The 13551-nt window shown below is 33.6% G+C and overlaps 1 protein-coding gene across 2 annotated transcripts; it reads left to right on the top strand.

Moving 5' to 3' along the window:
- The first annotated feature begins 1831 nt into the window (after window positions 1-1831).
- LOC130625423 (neuralized-like protein 4) lies at window positions 1832-11861 on the top strand. 2 transcript variants are annotated; one of them, XM_057440517.1, is made up of 17 exons: window positions 1832-2051; window positions 2327-2536; window positions 2821-3406; window positions 3606-3708; window positions 4007-4274; window positions 4549-4720; window positions 5445-5759; window positions 6560-6808; window positions 7317-7388; window positions 7487-7635; window positions 7791-7964; window positions 8136-8234; window positions 8908-8980; window positions 9835-9889; window positions 10259-10397; window positions 10939-11091; window positions 11359-11861. In XM_057440517.1, exons 1-17 carry the CDS (start codon window positions 1893-1895, stop codon window positions 11557-11559), a joined length of 3177 nt encoding a protein of 1058 aa, XP_057296500.1. In that variant the 5' UTR covers window positions 1832-1892; the 3' UTR covers window positions 11560-11861. The 2 variants fall into 2 exon arrangements, with proteins under 2 accessions (XP_057296500.1, XP_057296499.1); XM_057440516.1 differs by having other exon boundaries at window positions 8905-8980; window positions 11359-11860.
- The last annotated feature ends 1690 nt before the right edge of the window (window positions 11862-13551 follow it).

A 13551-nucleotide genomic window follows, 5' to 3' on the forward strand; every position in this document is an offset into this window, starting at 1 on the left:
TATCAAATTAATTTAAGAAAATATCGTGATTTAAAAAATCATGCTCACTTCCCTTACATATTCCTTAAAATTTTAATTATATCAACTTTAAACAATTTTTTGCACTATGTCAAGTTTCTTGAAAGTTCTTAGCTCATTCAAATATTTTTGGCTTCAGAAGATTGAATTAACTAGATTGGATTTTAAAGCAGTATAATGCGACTACAAGTATGATGTAAACACTAACTCTTTGCAAGGTTAACCAAAATCTTCCCATTTATTTTCAATGCTTTGTTTGAATACTTTGATCCAAATTGATCCAAACAATAGAAGTTATTATTATGTTCATTCATTTCATGAAAAAAATAATCGTTTGATAATTCTTTGAAAAAAAAAAAAAATTAGAAAAACTATCTGCATTGGCTTGCAGTGTTTTCTTTTCTGTTTTTATTTTTAATTAGGTCATCCTATTTTAAAACCAGATTTTAAACTGGTATGACCTAATTTTAAACTGGGATGTAACATCCTGCAACAGAATGTGTTTAAAGTCAGATGTGTTTTTAATCTGCCTAGAAAAATGAACCACTTCACAAATTTTTTGTGTCTACAAAAGTAACCTTTGAAATTTTTTTGTTTCCTTAGTTGTTTTTTATTGTTATCATCAGCCGTGAGCATAGCAATAAGATCCGATAAAGCCTTTTGTTTTCTGTAAACATGCAAGCTATTGTTTAAAAGAGTTAACAACCACAAGGGCTTTTGAAATTTATATTATTTTTTTAAATAAATTAATGCAAATTCTTTATTTCATGACAACTGCTTTCATTACTGCAAGTAAATTGCATTTATAAAAAATTATCTTATAGCTTTCACAGAACGTTTTCTTGTCATTTTTTGAAACAGAATATGGAAGTTTTTAAGCTTTGAAAAGTTCTTTTCTCATCATTTCAGATTAAAATGTGACGATTTTTAAGCTACAATGGGAAGATTTTAAATATATTCTTCTTATATACATTTTATATCATCTTTTTTTTTTCATTAGTCTTTCGATGCTATAATAATTAAATACAACAATGGGTTTTGCAGGAGTTTACATGAGCGCTAATGTGTGCCGGACATAAACTGCAAAGCATTCTAAAAGATACTAAACAGCAAAATTTAGTTTTGAAAAAAATGGTGGGTATACACCTTAAAATTTTCTTCCTGTAGATAAAGGAAAGTAGATAAAGGGCTTCAACTTGGATATGACCGAATATGTGCTGATCAGAGCTTGAGAAATTCAAAATCTTGTTACATGTCTTTTCTTGTAGCTTTTAGGTTGTTTAGGTGCAAAAGTGTTCCCCTTGTAGGCAAATATACACATGTGTGTCATTTATGAACTTCACCATGTACCTCGATATCAGTTGTGTTAATTTTTATTTGTAATAAAACATTACAGTCCATTTTAAAAATGTGAAATATATGCACATCAAGTTTATTATCAGGTTTGTCAAACCAGAAAAGACAACAGAAAATGTATACAGGGTCACAAATAAATAGAAATCTAAATTGACCATTTACTTCTATTTCTAAAATAGTATAAAATTGATATTCGTTTTAACGAGCACAGTTTTTCATAACAAAGTTTAAATGCATGCTAGGTCACACTTGTGAGCATGTATACTTTATTTTTGAAGCTCTATAAATAACTGTAGTATGACAGAGTGCAGTCATTAGGTTTTCTTAAAAACAATCCTTAATAAGGCAGAAAAACACAGATTGAGAAATTAAAATGTGTCTTATTAATCTAGTAATGTTTTAAAAACATTACAAGAAAAAAATTGATGGTCAAACCCCCTATATATATTTATATCTAATTTGATGCTTATTTTTATTTTGAGGTAAACATATTTATTTTTATAAAAAAGTATTCCAAAATGAGCTGTAATAATGAATTTGTGTTCCACCTAAACTATGGCGCCATAGTGTTGCTTCCATCAGGCATAACTATGGCAGAAAGACGAACAGCAATAAAGAATTTTAACAATGCAGTGGTAGTGAGCCAACAACCATTAGTGAATGAAGCAATGTTTGAGGTTGGCGATTTTCACTTTTATTAATTGATTTTGTATGATTAGGCTAAAAATTATTTTCATAAAATTGTTTTCTTCATTAAGAAAATTTATTATATATACAAGAACATACAAAAATTTACAAATAAAATACACAAAACTTTTCATAAGTAAAAACGAGAGTTTTTACTTATGAAAACCTGAAATAATGCATTGCTAAATTTAGATTACATGCAATGTCTCCATTGTAATAATTATTAGTGTAGATAATTTACAAAACTTTTTTTCATTCTTTACAGGTATGTATTGAGGGTATTGATGAAGGGCGTTCAGAATCATTGGAGATTGGTGTAACTACAGAACCTCCTAACACATATGATAATGCCAATCAGACACAGCCACTTAATGGAACTTCTTTCCAATGTGCTTCCGAAACATGTGACTCATCAGAGCTCAGCATAAATGATAGTAAAAGCTATACTCAAACGATTGATTTACGTTGCTTGAAGGTAGGGTTTTGTAATTTTGTGGCATGGTTCAGAGTTACACCACAGACACAATGGATGTAATCAAGCATTCTCAGTAGCCCTGAAACGGCTTATTCCCAATTGGAATTAATCCTGAAACACCAGGCCTATCTTTATCATCCTTCTGTCTTGGTTTTTATTCAATGGTATACTAGTGAAATGTTACTAGATAATGCTTTGCTACAAATTTATTACATTTTTATCGCCGGAATATCATTTTTAGAAATACTTTATTTGAAATCTTGGTTATAACAGGTCTCTTTTAGGTTGGAGATTGTGTTGGCATCATGAGAAAGAGATCAGGTTCTCTTCAATTTTTTATCAATGGTGTAGGATATGGGAAGGAGCATTTAAATGTACCTGAAAACATCTATGCAGTTATAAACTGCTATCAAGAAAATATAAGGGACAAGAAAGAAAAAGTTGAGTCAAACCAGTTGCATGTTCAACAACTTAATAATCAGTGCAGTGCAGTTACACAATCTATTTCTGAATTGCAGAGACTGGACGAATCAACTCCTAAAACTGACATGTCTAAGGAAGAAGTGAATAGTTTGAGCAACAGTGACAAAGATATTTGTGTAGGCGAGGAAAGTTTAAGTGATCATATCCAAAGCCGAATTAGTGAGATCAGGTCTTTTACTGAAGGAGTTACAAGATTATTTACAGACACAGACATTGATACTGACTTTGAGCTTCCTAAAATACGAACAAGAGGAACTTGGAGACCAGAGCCAGAAAATACTGCTCATACTGACATTCTAAGTCCTTCTGAGGAAGCGCATGTTGATACCAATGAAAATGAAAGTAATACTGAGTGTGGTGATAATGCGTCCGCTGCAGTTTTGACAAGTATGGTAATTCCTTTGTGTATGTCATGTAAACTATAGTTTGGGCAAGAAAGTGTAAGCATAAGTTATTGCTAATATTAGAGCTTTAACAGGAGTTTTCGACAAGTTTCAAATTATTTCAAGTGCTATCAGCGAAGTGCATTATGCCCTGAATTTTTCTGCTCTCATTATACGTGACATAATTAATTTTATTTCAATAGGTTCCATTGATCAAATTGACATGAATTGCCCGTTAAGATTCCATCCCAGATGTGGTTTATTTGTGCGAGTTATTAATGAAGGGAAGACAGCGCTTCGACCAAAGTACATGTATTATCTCTTTATTAATTGTCCTTCGGGAGATAGCAAAACATTTTTGCATGGATCAATTTGCGGTGCAATTGAGTACGGCCAAAAAAATAACCTCACATGGTTTTCATGTTTTTTTGCAAACAAACTTGACAAGAGATACAAAGTGTTGTGTTGATTCTTTTTTTGTTTGTTTCTGTTGGTATTTGGGTGATTGTTTTTATTCAGTTATAACAGTGTTTTATCAAGATCTTGTTCAGTGTTTAACCCTCAGCATAATGTCACTTGAAGAATATTTTTGATTTCCTTTTAGTGCATTTTCTGAGTTTAACAACGCGATCACTCTAACCAATAGACCGCTCAAAGACAATGAATTATTCGAAGTGAAATTAGATCGAATCATTGAGAAATGGGCCGGATCTATTGAAATTGGCTTGACGTCACACCAACCTCATTCAATTGAATTTCCTACAACCATTACAAATATATTAAGCAAAACAATTGTCTTTTGCGGAAACTCAATTGTGCGGAACGGTGTCACGATAAGAGATGACTATCCATTCAGCACTGACAATTTAAAGGTTAATTTATTTTTTTTATGATAAAATTAGTATTTTCTCAAGAAATTTTCAACATATGTCTTTTTGTTTTTTTAGAATTGCAAGTTTTGTAATTGTGTTTTGTGTAAGTGGAAAAATTAAAAAAACAGCTTAATTTGATCGATGTTTTGAAGAAAATATCATATTCACTGCTGCCAAGTTTTGTGTTCTCTCAGTTTTTCTGTGTGAGAACAACCACCCTGTAATAACGTTTTTTGAGTCAATAATTGTTGTTAACAATATTTCTTTTGTATAGGCTAATGACAAAGTGAGTGCATCAAGGAAAACAAATGGTGACGTCCATTTTTATGTGAATGGACGAGACTTGGGTGTTGCTGATCATAATTTCGATTCTTCTCCATTTGGAATTGTTGATGTTTATGGCAGAGCAGCTAGAATATCAATAATCAACATTTCAGACGCAGAAGGTACTAGATGGTTTTTATTATCGAAAATTAAAGGCAGCAAAGTTTTTTTATATCGCCAGTTTGTAAAAACAGATCATGGATTGCAATTACTGATTCCCTAATTTGATCATTGATTTAGCATGTCACAGTTTTATAAAGTTATGTTATATTTTTAAGTTAAACGATTTTTATTGAAAATTATTTGCAGGCCTGGAAATTTGTGGAGTCTGGGGAAACGATCCTTCGTTACCGTGATTTGAATCTGACAGAAACGATTAAAACATTTTTTCGTTTCCGCGAAGTAGACCTTGTGGAAACACTACGTTAATGACGGTAAAAATTGGTTTTAAACCGATAAAAAAGTGGAGAACCAATTTTAATCGCCCTAGTTAGTGACAAGACCTACTCCATAGTAGTAAAATATTATAATTATTATAATTTGAGATATTGTCCAAGGGAAACGATTTATCGTTATGGTCTTTCTGATTCGCAGAAACGTCGCAGAAACGAAACATCCTTTCCCCAAATTTCCAGGTTTGATTTGATTGGGATGAAAACTACATACCATCAACCCTAAAGCTTAAGTAATGCAAAGTAGAAAGTGAAGTCAAATAAGCACCACAGTATTTCCTTCTTCCCTGTCATAATTTATAGCATCTATACCAACCATAAATATGTCAGATTGTTTTATCAAACTAGTAGCCGTCCAAACTTTATAGTTTAAGACCAAACTTGTTTTGTTTAGCTCTTTGTACATCTCATCTAATAAATGCAGACAGGATCTTGACTAATGCACTGGAAACTATTCGAAATATTGAGCAGTCCTTACTAATACCTTCAACGACAAAGAAGAAGAAGAAGGAAGCCTTAAGTTTTCACTTAACGCATCATGGGAAAAACATTGAGGTGTCTGCAGACGGCAAAAGAGCTTCTCGAATAAATCCTACTCAACAGTTCAATCATGCGGTGTTGTTTAGTAACAGACCTTTAGAAGATAACGAGGTGTTTATGGTGGAGGTTGGGAATGTGATTAGTTCCTGGGTTGGATCTATTGAAATGGGTAAGATTAATTATATTGCATAACATGTGCTTCTCCAAAAAAGTGAAAGTTTTCAAAAATGTTGTTGATTATTATTATTATTATTATTATTATTATTATTATTATTATTATTATTATTATTATTATTATTTTGAATATTTATACAGGATATAGCCACTTCAGTGTTGGAAACACTGTTATCAATGTGGATCTTGTGTTCGGAATGTATACATTAAGTACACACCGGCAGTACCTACCCAATTTCCCTCACATGGCATGGGTTGACCCGTAGCTGCTATACATGCCCGCAGTGAAGACCGAACCACGGACCTTGTGATTATAAAGCGAACTCCATAACCACAAGGCCACATGCACCACTTATTGTTATTGTTGTGGTTGCCTCGGTCATCACCATAAACGTTTTTTATAAGCAATCGAATCCTGAGACTAGCATATGGCTTCAAAATAAGCAACTTTCATAAAAATAATGGAAATTTAAGCATCTAAAGCTTTCATCTGGATAATGTAACGAGCAACTAACAAAAAGTTCTTTAAAGTAACTAAAAAGTCAGTGGGAGATGAAGCAAAATGCCATAGCTCTGTAGCTATGAGCCTTTTTTTAGAATTACTTAGGAGATATAATATCTCTTCGCAAACTAGCATAGATGTAACCTGATTTTTAAACATTATTAAATTTCCCTTTATTAAGTGAGGAGGAAATAAAAAATGAATCTGTTGTTAGCCATCCATTTTTTAGTAGTAATGATGTTGCTTTTAACAAACTTTTGGTTTTGCTGAAAATGTTTTTATTCTACTTCTAGGTGTAACAACTCACAATCTTGCTACGCTGCAACTACCAGCTACAATGACCGATTTGGACCGTGACACCTGGATGTTGTCAGGCTGTAGCGTCATTCACAGTCAAGCTTTTCTCGAAAGCAACTACCCCATTGATATGGATGAGATAAAATTGGGGATGAAATTGGGCATGTTTTGGAAAGGAAATGGCGAACTTCACTTTATGGTGAATGGTGTTGACAAAGGCGTGGCAGCCACAAATGTTCCTGCTGGTAAGGTTTACAGGATTAACTAAAAATCATCTGTCAACTTAACTTCAGATATCTTGGACATGCAAGCTATATAAAAACATTTGCTTGCTCCATGTCAGTAAATTTCATTGGATAACCCAAACTGCCCTTTTTAAAAAAAGGAAATTAGAAAGACGGACGTAGGGAACTTTTTTGAGTTGTTGTTTTGTGAACAAGTTAGGAAAAAACACTGAGGCAGTAAACAGCTTTTCTTGAACTTAATTTAAGTTAAAAGTTTTAAGTAAAAAGTTAGTCACGCGTTTACAAAAAAGTTCACCTTAACTGGAACAAATACCTGAAGTTTGAACCCTGAAAAGGTTTAGTTAAAAGTCTACTTTTGGCTTTTGGTGCATGTATTATGTTTTGAGAAATGGTAACAAGATGCATTACCATCGCTTTAACGCTAGTTTTCGTGTAAGTTACTAAAACAGAATGCGCACATCCATTTCGCTGTTCCTTCATATTAATTCGTTTTTGGATTGATGTTTAGGCGCTTATGGGTTTTTCGATTTGTATGGTAAATGTACGCAAGTCAGACTATGTGGAAATACATCTTTACCAGGTAAGTTTAAATTTTTTCAAACTTGTCAAAAATCACATATACTTTGACATCGAAGCGAGAAGGCAATTCTTTTTTGCATGCAAATGAATTTCTTTTAGATGAATCAACAACGGAGATGTCTTTCTATAGCAGTACAGCCACGCTAAAACATCACACTTCCACTTCTGTGGAAGCTCATCGCGAAGACATAAGCAGCGCCAATCACGTTTTCTATACACGTTGCTTGAACTTTGATGAGAAAATAAAGGTAAAAAAATATTTTTTTTACGCCGTTATAACTGCTGTTATTACATAACCTTTCTTTGTTGTTGATGTTTTGATGGGTATTCACTTTATTTCTTAAAGTTTAAAATGTCATGCATTCATTTAATGTTAAAAATGTGTTCTTTTTTCTTCTTACAGGTGACTATCAACGCAAAGTGCGACTCGTATATGAAGTCGTTAACACTTGGTTTAAGTACCTGCAAATCACTTGAGCAAGCTAGTACGGTTTCCTGGAAGTGGTGTGATGACGTCATGAAGTGTAATAGTGACGTCACTTGTTCTCCCTTAACTACGTCATTGCGTCACTTAGAGGTACTTTTTATTTATCGGGTGTCCTGTATTTTCAAGAAAGGAGAGTTTATGTCACAAGCATGTTTGAAGTAAAAACATGTGAAAGTACGTTGTTTATGTGTAGAACCCCTCGCACTCCCTTATCGGTTTCAAAGGAGAACAACTATATTGCTTGGTGGCCCTTCCTTTTAGGAAGGCTGTAATGCCAGTCTACAGCGTCGGAGAGATGGTACCTTACATTGTAGCGTCAACAACCATCATCTGGGCGTGGCAGCTTGCAACATACATGAGGTGAGTGCTTTCTCCTCCACAAGTTCTGATTTTGTATGAAACACCTTTTCCTGAATCCAAAGCGAATACTACAAGAGATGTTTCTTATCAAGCACTTTAATACACGTTTTTATAATCAGCCTTGTTTAAAGAGTCAGCACGAACTACTTTAAGAAGTGCACAAATTTTCATTTCTCTGCTTTAAGAAACTTTATAGAATGGAAGTTAGTTCCTTAAGTTGTTAATAAATTCTCAGATCTTACATGTCAGTTAACACAATAATCTATCAGGATTATGGAACTTGTTTGTGTGGTTATAAAAAAATAGTTTTCTACAAATTAGAAAACAAAGAGAAGCCTTTTAAAGTGAAGTGTTGGATAGGTTTCCTATTTGAATCACGCAGTTGAATGCTGCAGTAGAGAAAAAAATAATTGCACGAGCTTTGATTGAACTACAAATGATGATGAACTTCTTTCGCAAAGACTGTTTCTTATAAGTACATGCTTTGATTACAGTTTATTCATAGGCACATAATTTTTTTTATGGCTTCATCCCTTCCGCCCTCAACTAACCTCTCTGAATAACTTTTAGTAAACTCTCAGTCTAAACTACAGCACAACCACTGCTACTGATTAAGTTAACTTCCATGTCGATTTTGTGTGATAAGAACTGTGTATTGATTATTTATTAGAAGGTTTATCCGTTTGTGATTATGGATGGTTGCATACAGGCTGTTGAAATTAATATTGAGAAAGAAGAAAACACAGGTGATTTTTTGTTGTTTTTACATTTTCATCCTAAAATATCATCATAAGAAATGCTTTCTGTAAGGGTGAAAAGGTTAACGAGTATCCATCGTCAAGTAATGTCCCAACTGATTTTTTAATACTAAAGCGATTTTCACGATGCTATCATTCAATTGAATGTAATCCTCTATACTAGGCACTCCTCATTTCCCAACTCGAAATATATCGCGATCGACGAGTGATTAATAAGTATATCGGATTGTAAGGACGTTATAGGTGAATATTTATCATAGCACATCCGTATTTCATTCTCAACAGAGAATGGTTTACCCCGATCAGACCTCTGATCATGACGGGCGAGTATAATCCGTGTAAATCATATTGAAGAAGAACTACTTTGTTCATCACTAACATACTGCCAAGCAGTGAGCGGGATTCGATCCGCGGTCCCCGGAACTGGGAGCCGCAGACGATCCCACTACACTACGTGCGGCAATATGTTAGTGATGAACTCAGATAGTTTATCAACAGAGAACAACAAAGTAGTTCTTCTTCAATATGATTTACACGGATTATACTCGCCCGTCGTGATCAGAGGTCTGATTGGGTTGAACCATTCTCTGTTGAGAATGAAATACGGATGTGCTATGATAAATATTCACCTATATGTATACACCATCCGGATAAACTATCTGAGTTCATCACAAACATATTGCCGCACGTAGTGTAGTGGAATCGTCTGCGGCTCCCAGTTCTGGGGACCGCGGATCGAATCCCGCTCACTGCTTGGCAGTATGTTAGTGATGAACAAAGTAGTTCTTCTTCAATATGTAAGGACGTTTTTGACGTTTTGATGTGGTATGTTTTCTTATTAGGTTGTAGTTGTCACCAAATTGACAATTGTTATCAGGATAACTCGTTTAGCCCCAGGTAATTTTTTGTCATTACCTTTTTTGACTTTAGCCATAGTGTTACGTTCTGTGCATGTTTCCACGCTTTATGCTCGCGCATAGAAATTGATTTATATTGCACGCATACGCAAACTAAAGGTTTGTCCACTCTTCTTCAAAATATGGGGTAGTAGAAAGATTGTGCATTTAATTTCGTCGATTGATTAGTTATGCTATGTTAGGTCATGCTGGATAACCTCCGATAATTTATAGAATACACATGCAGGCGTATGCAATGTAGAATTTAGCTTTATAAAATCGAATTTCTGATGATATTACTGCAGTTTTATGACTAACAATTTAAAAAATGACCATAGGTTTCTATTTTCGGTCACTTTTTGCATTTTAGTGATGCGTATTTCAGTGCTTGTGATTGCGGTCAAAATATATCCATCGATGGTAACGGCACTACAGCGAAAAGAATGAAAGCTTTCAATTGCGGCTTGGTACTGCTAAAGCCATGTCTCAGAGCTCATCGAAAGTTAAAGGTATGTTGTCTGTATGGTTGAATCTACCTTGTAAAAGTGAAGTGAAGGTCATGATTATTTGCAAAACAAGTTAGTTGTTGCGTTGTTTTGTTCTACTTACTAGTTTTATAAACAAAAACTTCACAAGGGAATTAATTTTTGCAAATTTCGCGCGTTTTTGTCAATTTAGTGTCACTTTGGTTTTTGTTCTGATTTACCGAGAACTACATGTGTGAATTTCAACTTTAGCAGTCTTTTTTATCCTTATTGCTCGAAAAACGGTATAAATGGATAAACAAAACGTAATCAAATTTTTTTCGCGAAATTCGCGAATTATAGGCTCTGGCGGAAATTTAATTTACTTTTCAAAAAATTTCTTGCTAAAATTAGTTCTCGCAAATTTATCCTAAGGTAATTTATTATGTTATGGAAAGCACACACAAAGAAAATGTTTCGACGGAGGTGAAAATTTAGCGAACAATTAGACGGTGTGATGTGTCAAAATAAAAAAACATTTTACCAACCATTAAAAACTGTCTGTTCACAGTTTTCTCTATTGTAGATAAAATGCACACGCACAAACAATTTATTCGATGGATTCTTACGAATTGGACTGCTTTCAAAAATTCCAAAAAATCTAACTTCCGCAAGTTCCATATACAACATGCGCTGTGATGTATTTCTGGATGGAAATCAAGTGTTCTATAAATCCAAGGTACGATATATCACATGTTGTTTAAGGGTTTGTTTTTTAGCAATTTATTGCAAAGGCAGTATATGGCGCAGTGTAGTGTTTTTGGGAGTATAAAATTATCTTGTTTGCGGTAAAAAGCAGAAAACAGAATTTGTTGGGGTAATGAATAAAAATATGCATGGATTAAACCCCTGTAAACGTGGGAGTTTGATATGTACATCAGGAGATGTGTCTGTCGTTCCGTCTGTCGCTTGATCTGTCATCCTGTCTGTCATTCTTTTGTTTCAGGTGCGTCAAAAAAGCGACACATTTACTCTTGAAAAACTCCGATTTAATTCATGTCTTACTATTTCGATGGACGTGCAAAATGATATATATTTACAAATAAACGATGAGTCAGCGTTTTTATGGTATAGCTGTCCAGCATCGACGCATTGTTATGTAGTATTGGACGTGTACGGTGCATGCGAAGAAATATCGATTTTATAATATTCTATTCTGCTTAATGCACGTTCTACCACAATTTAACATTAATTTAACATTAATTTAAAATGATTTAAAGTGAGGAGGTATCTAACGATAATCCCTGTCCATACCTTATTTTTTACTTCAAGGAAAATTTGTGTTTTTTATATTTAAATTGACGGGTAATTTGCAGCTCCCATGCGCCATTATGACTATTTCTTTTCAGATATGTTGCCTGTCTTTTCGAATGTTCTGTGTGGGCTGGGCTCTTCTTGTGCCCCCTGGCTATATTCACACCGCCCTTTAAGGAGATTACTGAAATACCTTAGATCACTAGTTAAACTTCGAATCCGTTTTTTGCAGCCCACTCCGTAGAGCGTTTATAGTCTTTTTTATGTGTTTATAGTTTTTTTTTTCATCTATTACTTTATATTTAAAGATATATATTTATGGTTCAAATGTAAATAGTATATACCTTGTTTTGTTCATGTTTTTCTTTTTTTTTAAAAAAAAATATATAATCCTTTACATTACAGCGTTACCTAATTCTGAAAGAAATTTTATGAAAATTTGAAGACTCAGAGCTCTGTCAGTTTTTAATATTATTTAAAAGTACCAGTTATCTCAACCTTCTCTTCCTTACAATGTGCATCGGGTTTTATTTATACAAGTGAGACGCTCCGAACTCACGTACACCGCTAGAAGGCTGAATTACACTAAGATAAAATAAAAATATGCTGTATATTTAAGAGGTAAAATGTCGGACATAATGTTTAACAAAGCGTTACAAAACGTTTCATGTGACAAACATAATCCTGTGTCTAAAAATGTTATAATGGGGTAAACCTTGTACAATCACTTAAACCTGGTTTCCATTGTCGTGCAACTGTTGCAGGGCAATCTGAAAGAATAGAAAACAAACAAGCCACACCTAAAACCTAAATAACCTTAAAAAATTAAAGCCCCTTCTAATATCTTCTAAATAAAATTTAGACTCAAAATATTGATTTCTCCTAAAATCGCTCAAATTTGAAATAAAAGTGCGTTGAGTATTAATAACCTCGAGGGTTGAGCACTAGTAACATTTTTTCTTAGGCTTTTCGCAAAATCTCCTAAATTATGGAATTGTTTTTTTATACATTTTTTAGTGTTCTAAGTTTGATCTTAAACCTCCCAAAATCTTCTAAAAAAATATAAAGTTTTTTTATTTGTGGCCATCCCGATTATGTTTATTATCTCTCGTATTAAATTAAATTCGTAACTGTTCCTTTTGTGTGGCAGTTGCTCAACGAATTTTGTCTTTTTGAAAATCAAGATTTAATACAAAAAAGTTTGGAAATACAGTTGACTCTCCCTAATCCGAATCCGAATCACCGTCAATTTTCCTTACAAAACTCTGTAATCCGAAAACCTCTATAATCCGAACTAATTTTCAGGACCCTTTCGGATAAATTCTCTCTATAATCCGAATTTATTTCTCACCTTTTCTTTTTACTTTTTTCTCTCTCTTACCCGAATTAGAGAGACTTTCTACTATCCGAATCTCTCTGTAATCCGAATAGAAAGTTATCCCCCCTTGAGATTCGGAGTAGAGAGAGACAACTGTAGAACTTATTACTATATATTTTTAACTTCAAAAAACGTAAATGTACGTCGATGTAATTTAAATAATTTGTATTTTTGAAAAGATGATCGTGCTTTTTTTGTGGTGTTTCATGTTGGGTCACATATGAAGTACTGACGCATGATAAGGACCAACGCCAGAAAGGTTTAAAGCAAAGACGTAAAAATACCAGGAAAGGCGGGATATAGATAAAAACTTTGTCATTTTTTTCTCAACGATGGAGAGGGCGGTGCGTCCGAATAACATAGCCTCGTTTCCAGTTACTATAGGTTGCCTGACACAAAAGTTAGTTCGAGATTTCTCACTAAAATCTTGACGTCGCTTTTATGCTTATAAAAAAAAGCGAATTTGTTTTTGATAAATAATTGAAATAAGGAAATAGTGGGTTTAAT

This window comes from Hydractinia symbiolongicarpus, chromosome 14, assembly GCF_029227915.1.
Source record: "Hydractinia symbiolongicarpus strain clone_291-10 chromosome 14, HSymV2.1, whole genome shotgun sequence".
Lineage (NCBI taxonomy): Eukaryota > Metazoa > Cnidaria > Hydrozoa > Anthoathecata > Hydractiniidae > Hydractinia > Hydractinia symbiolongicarpus.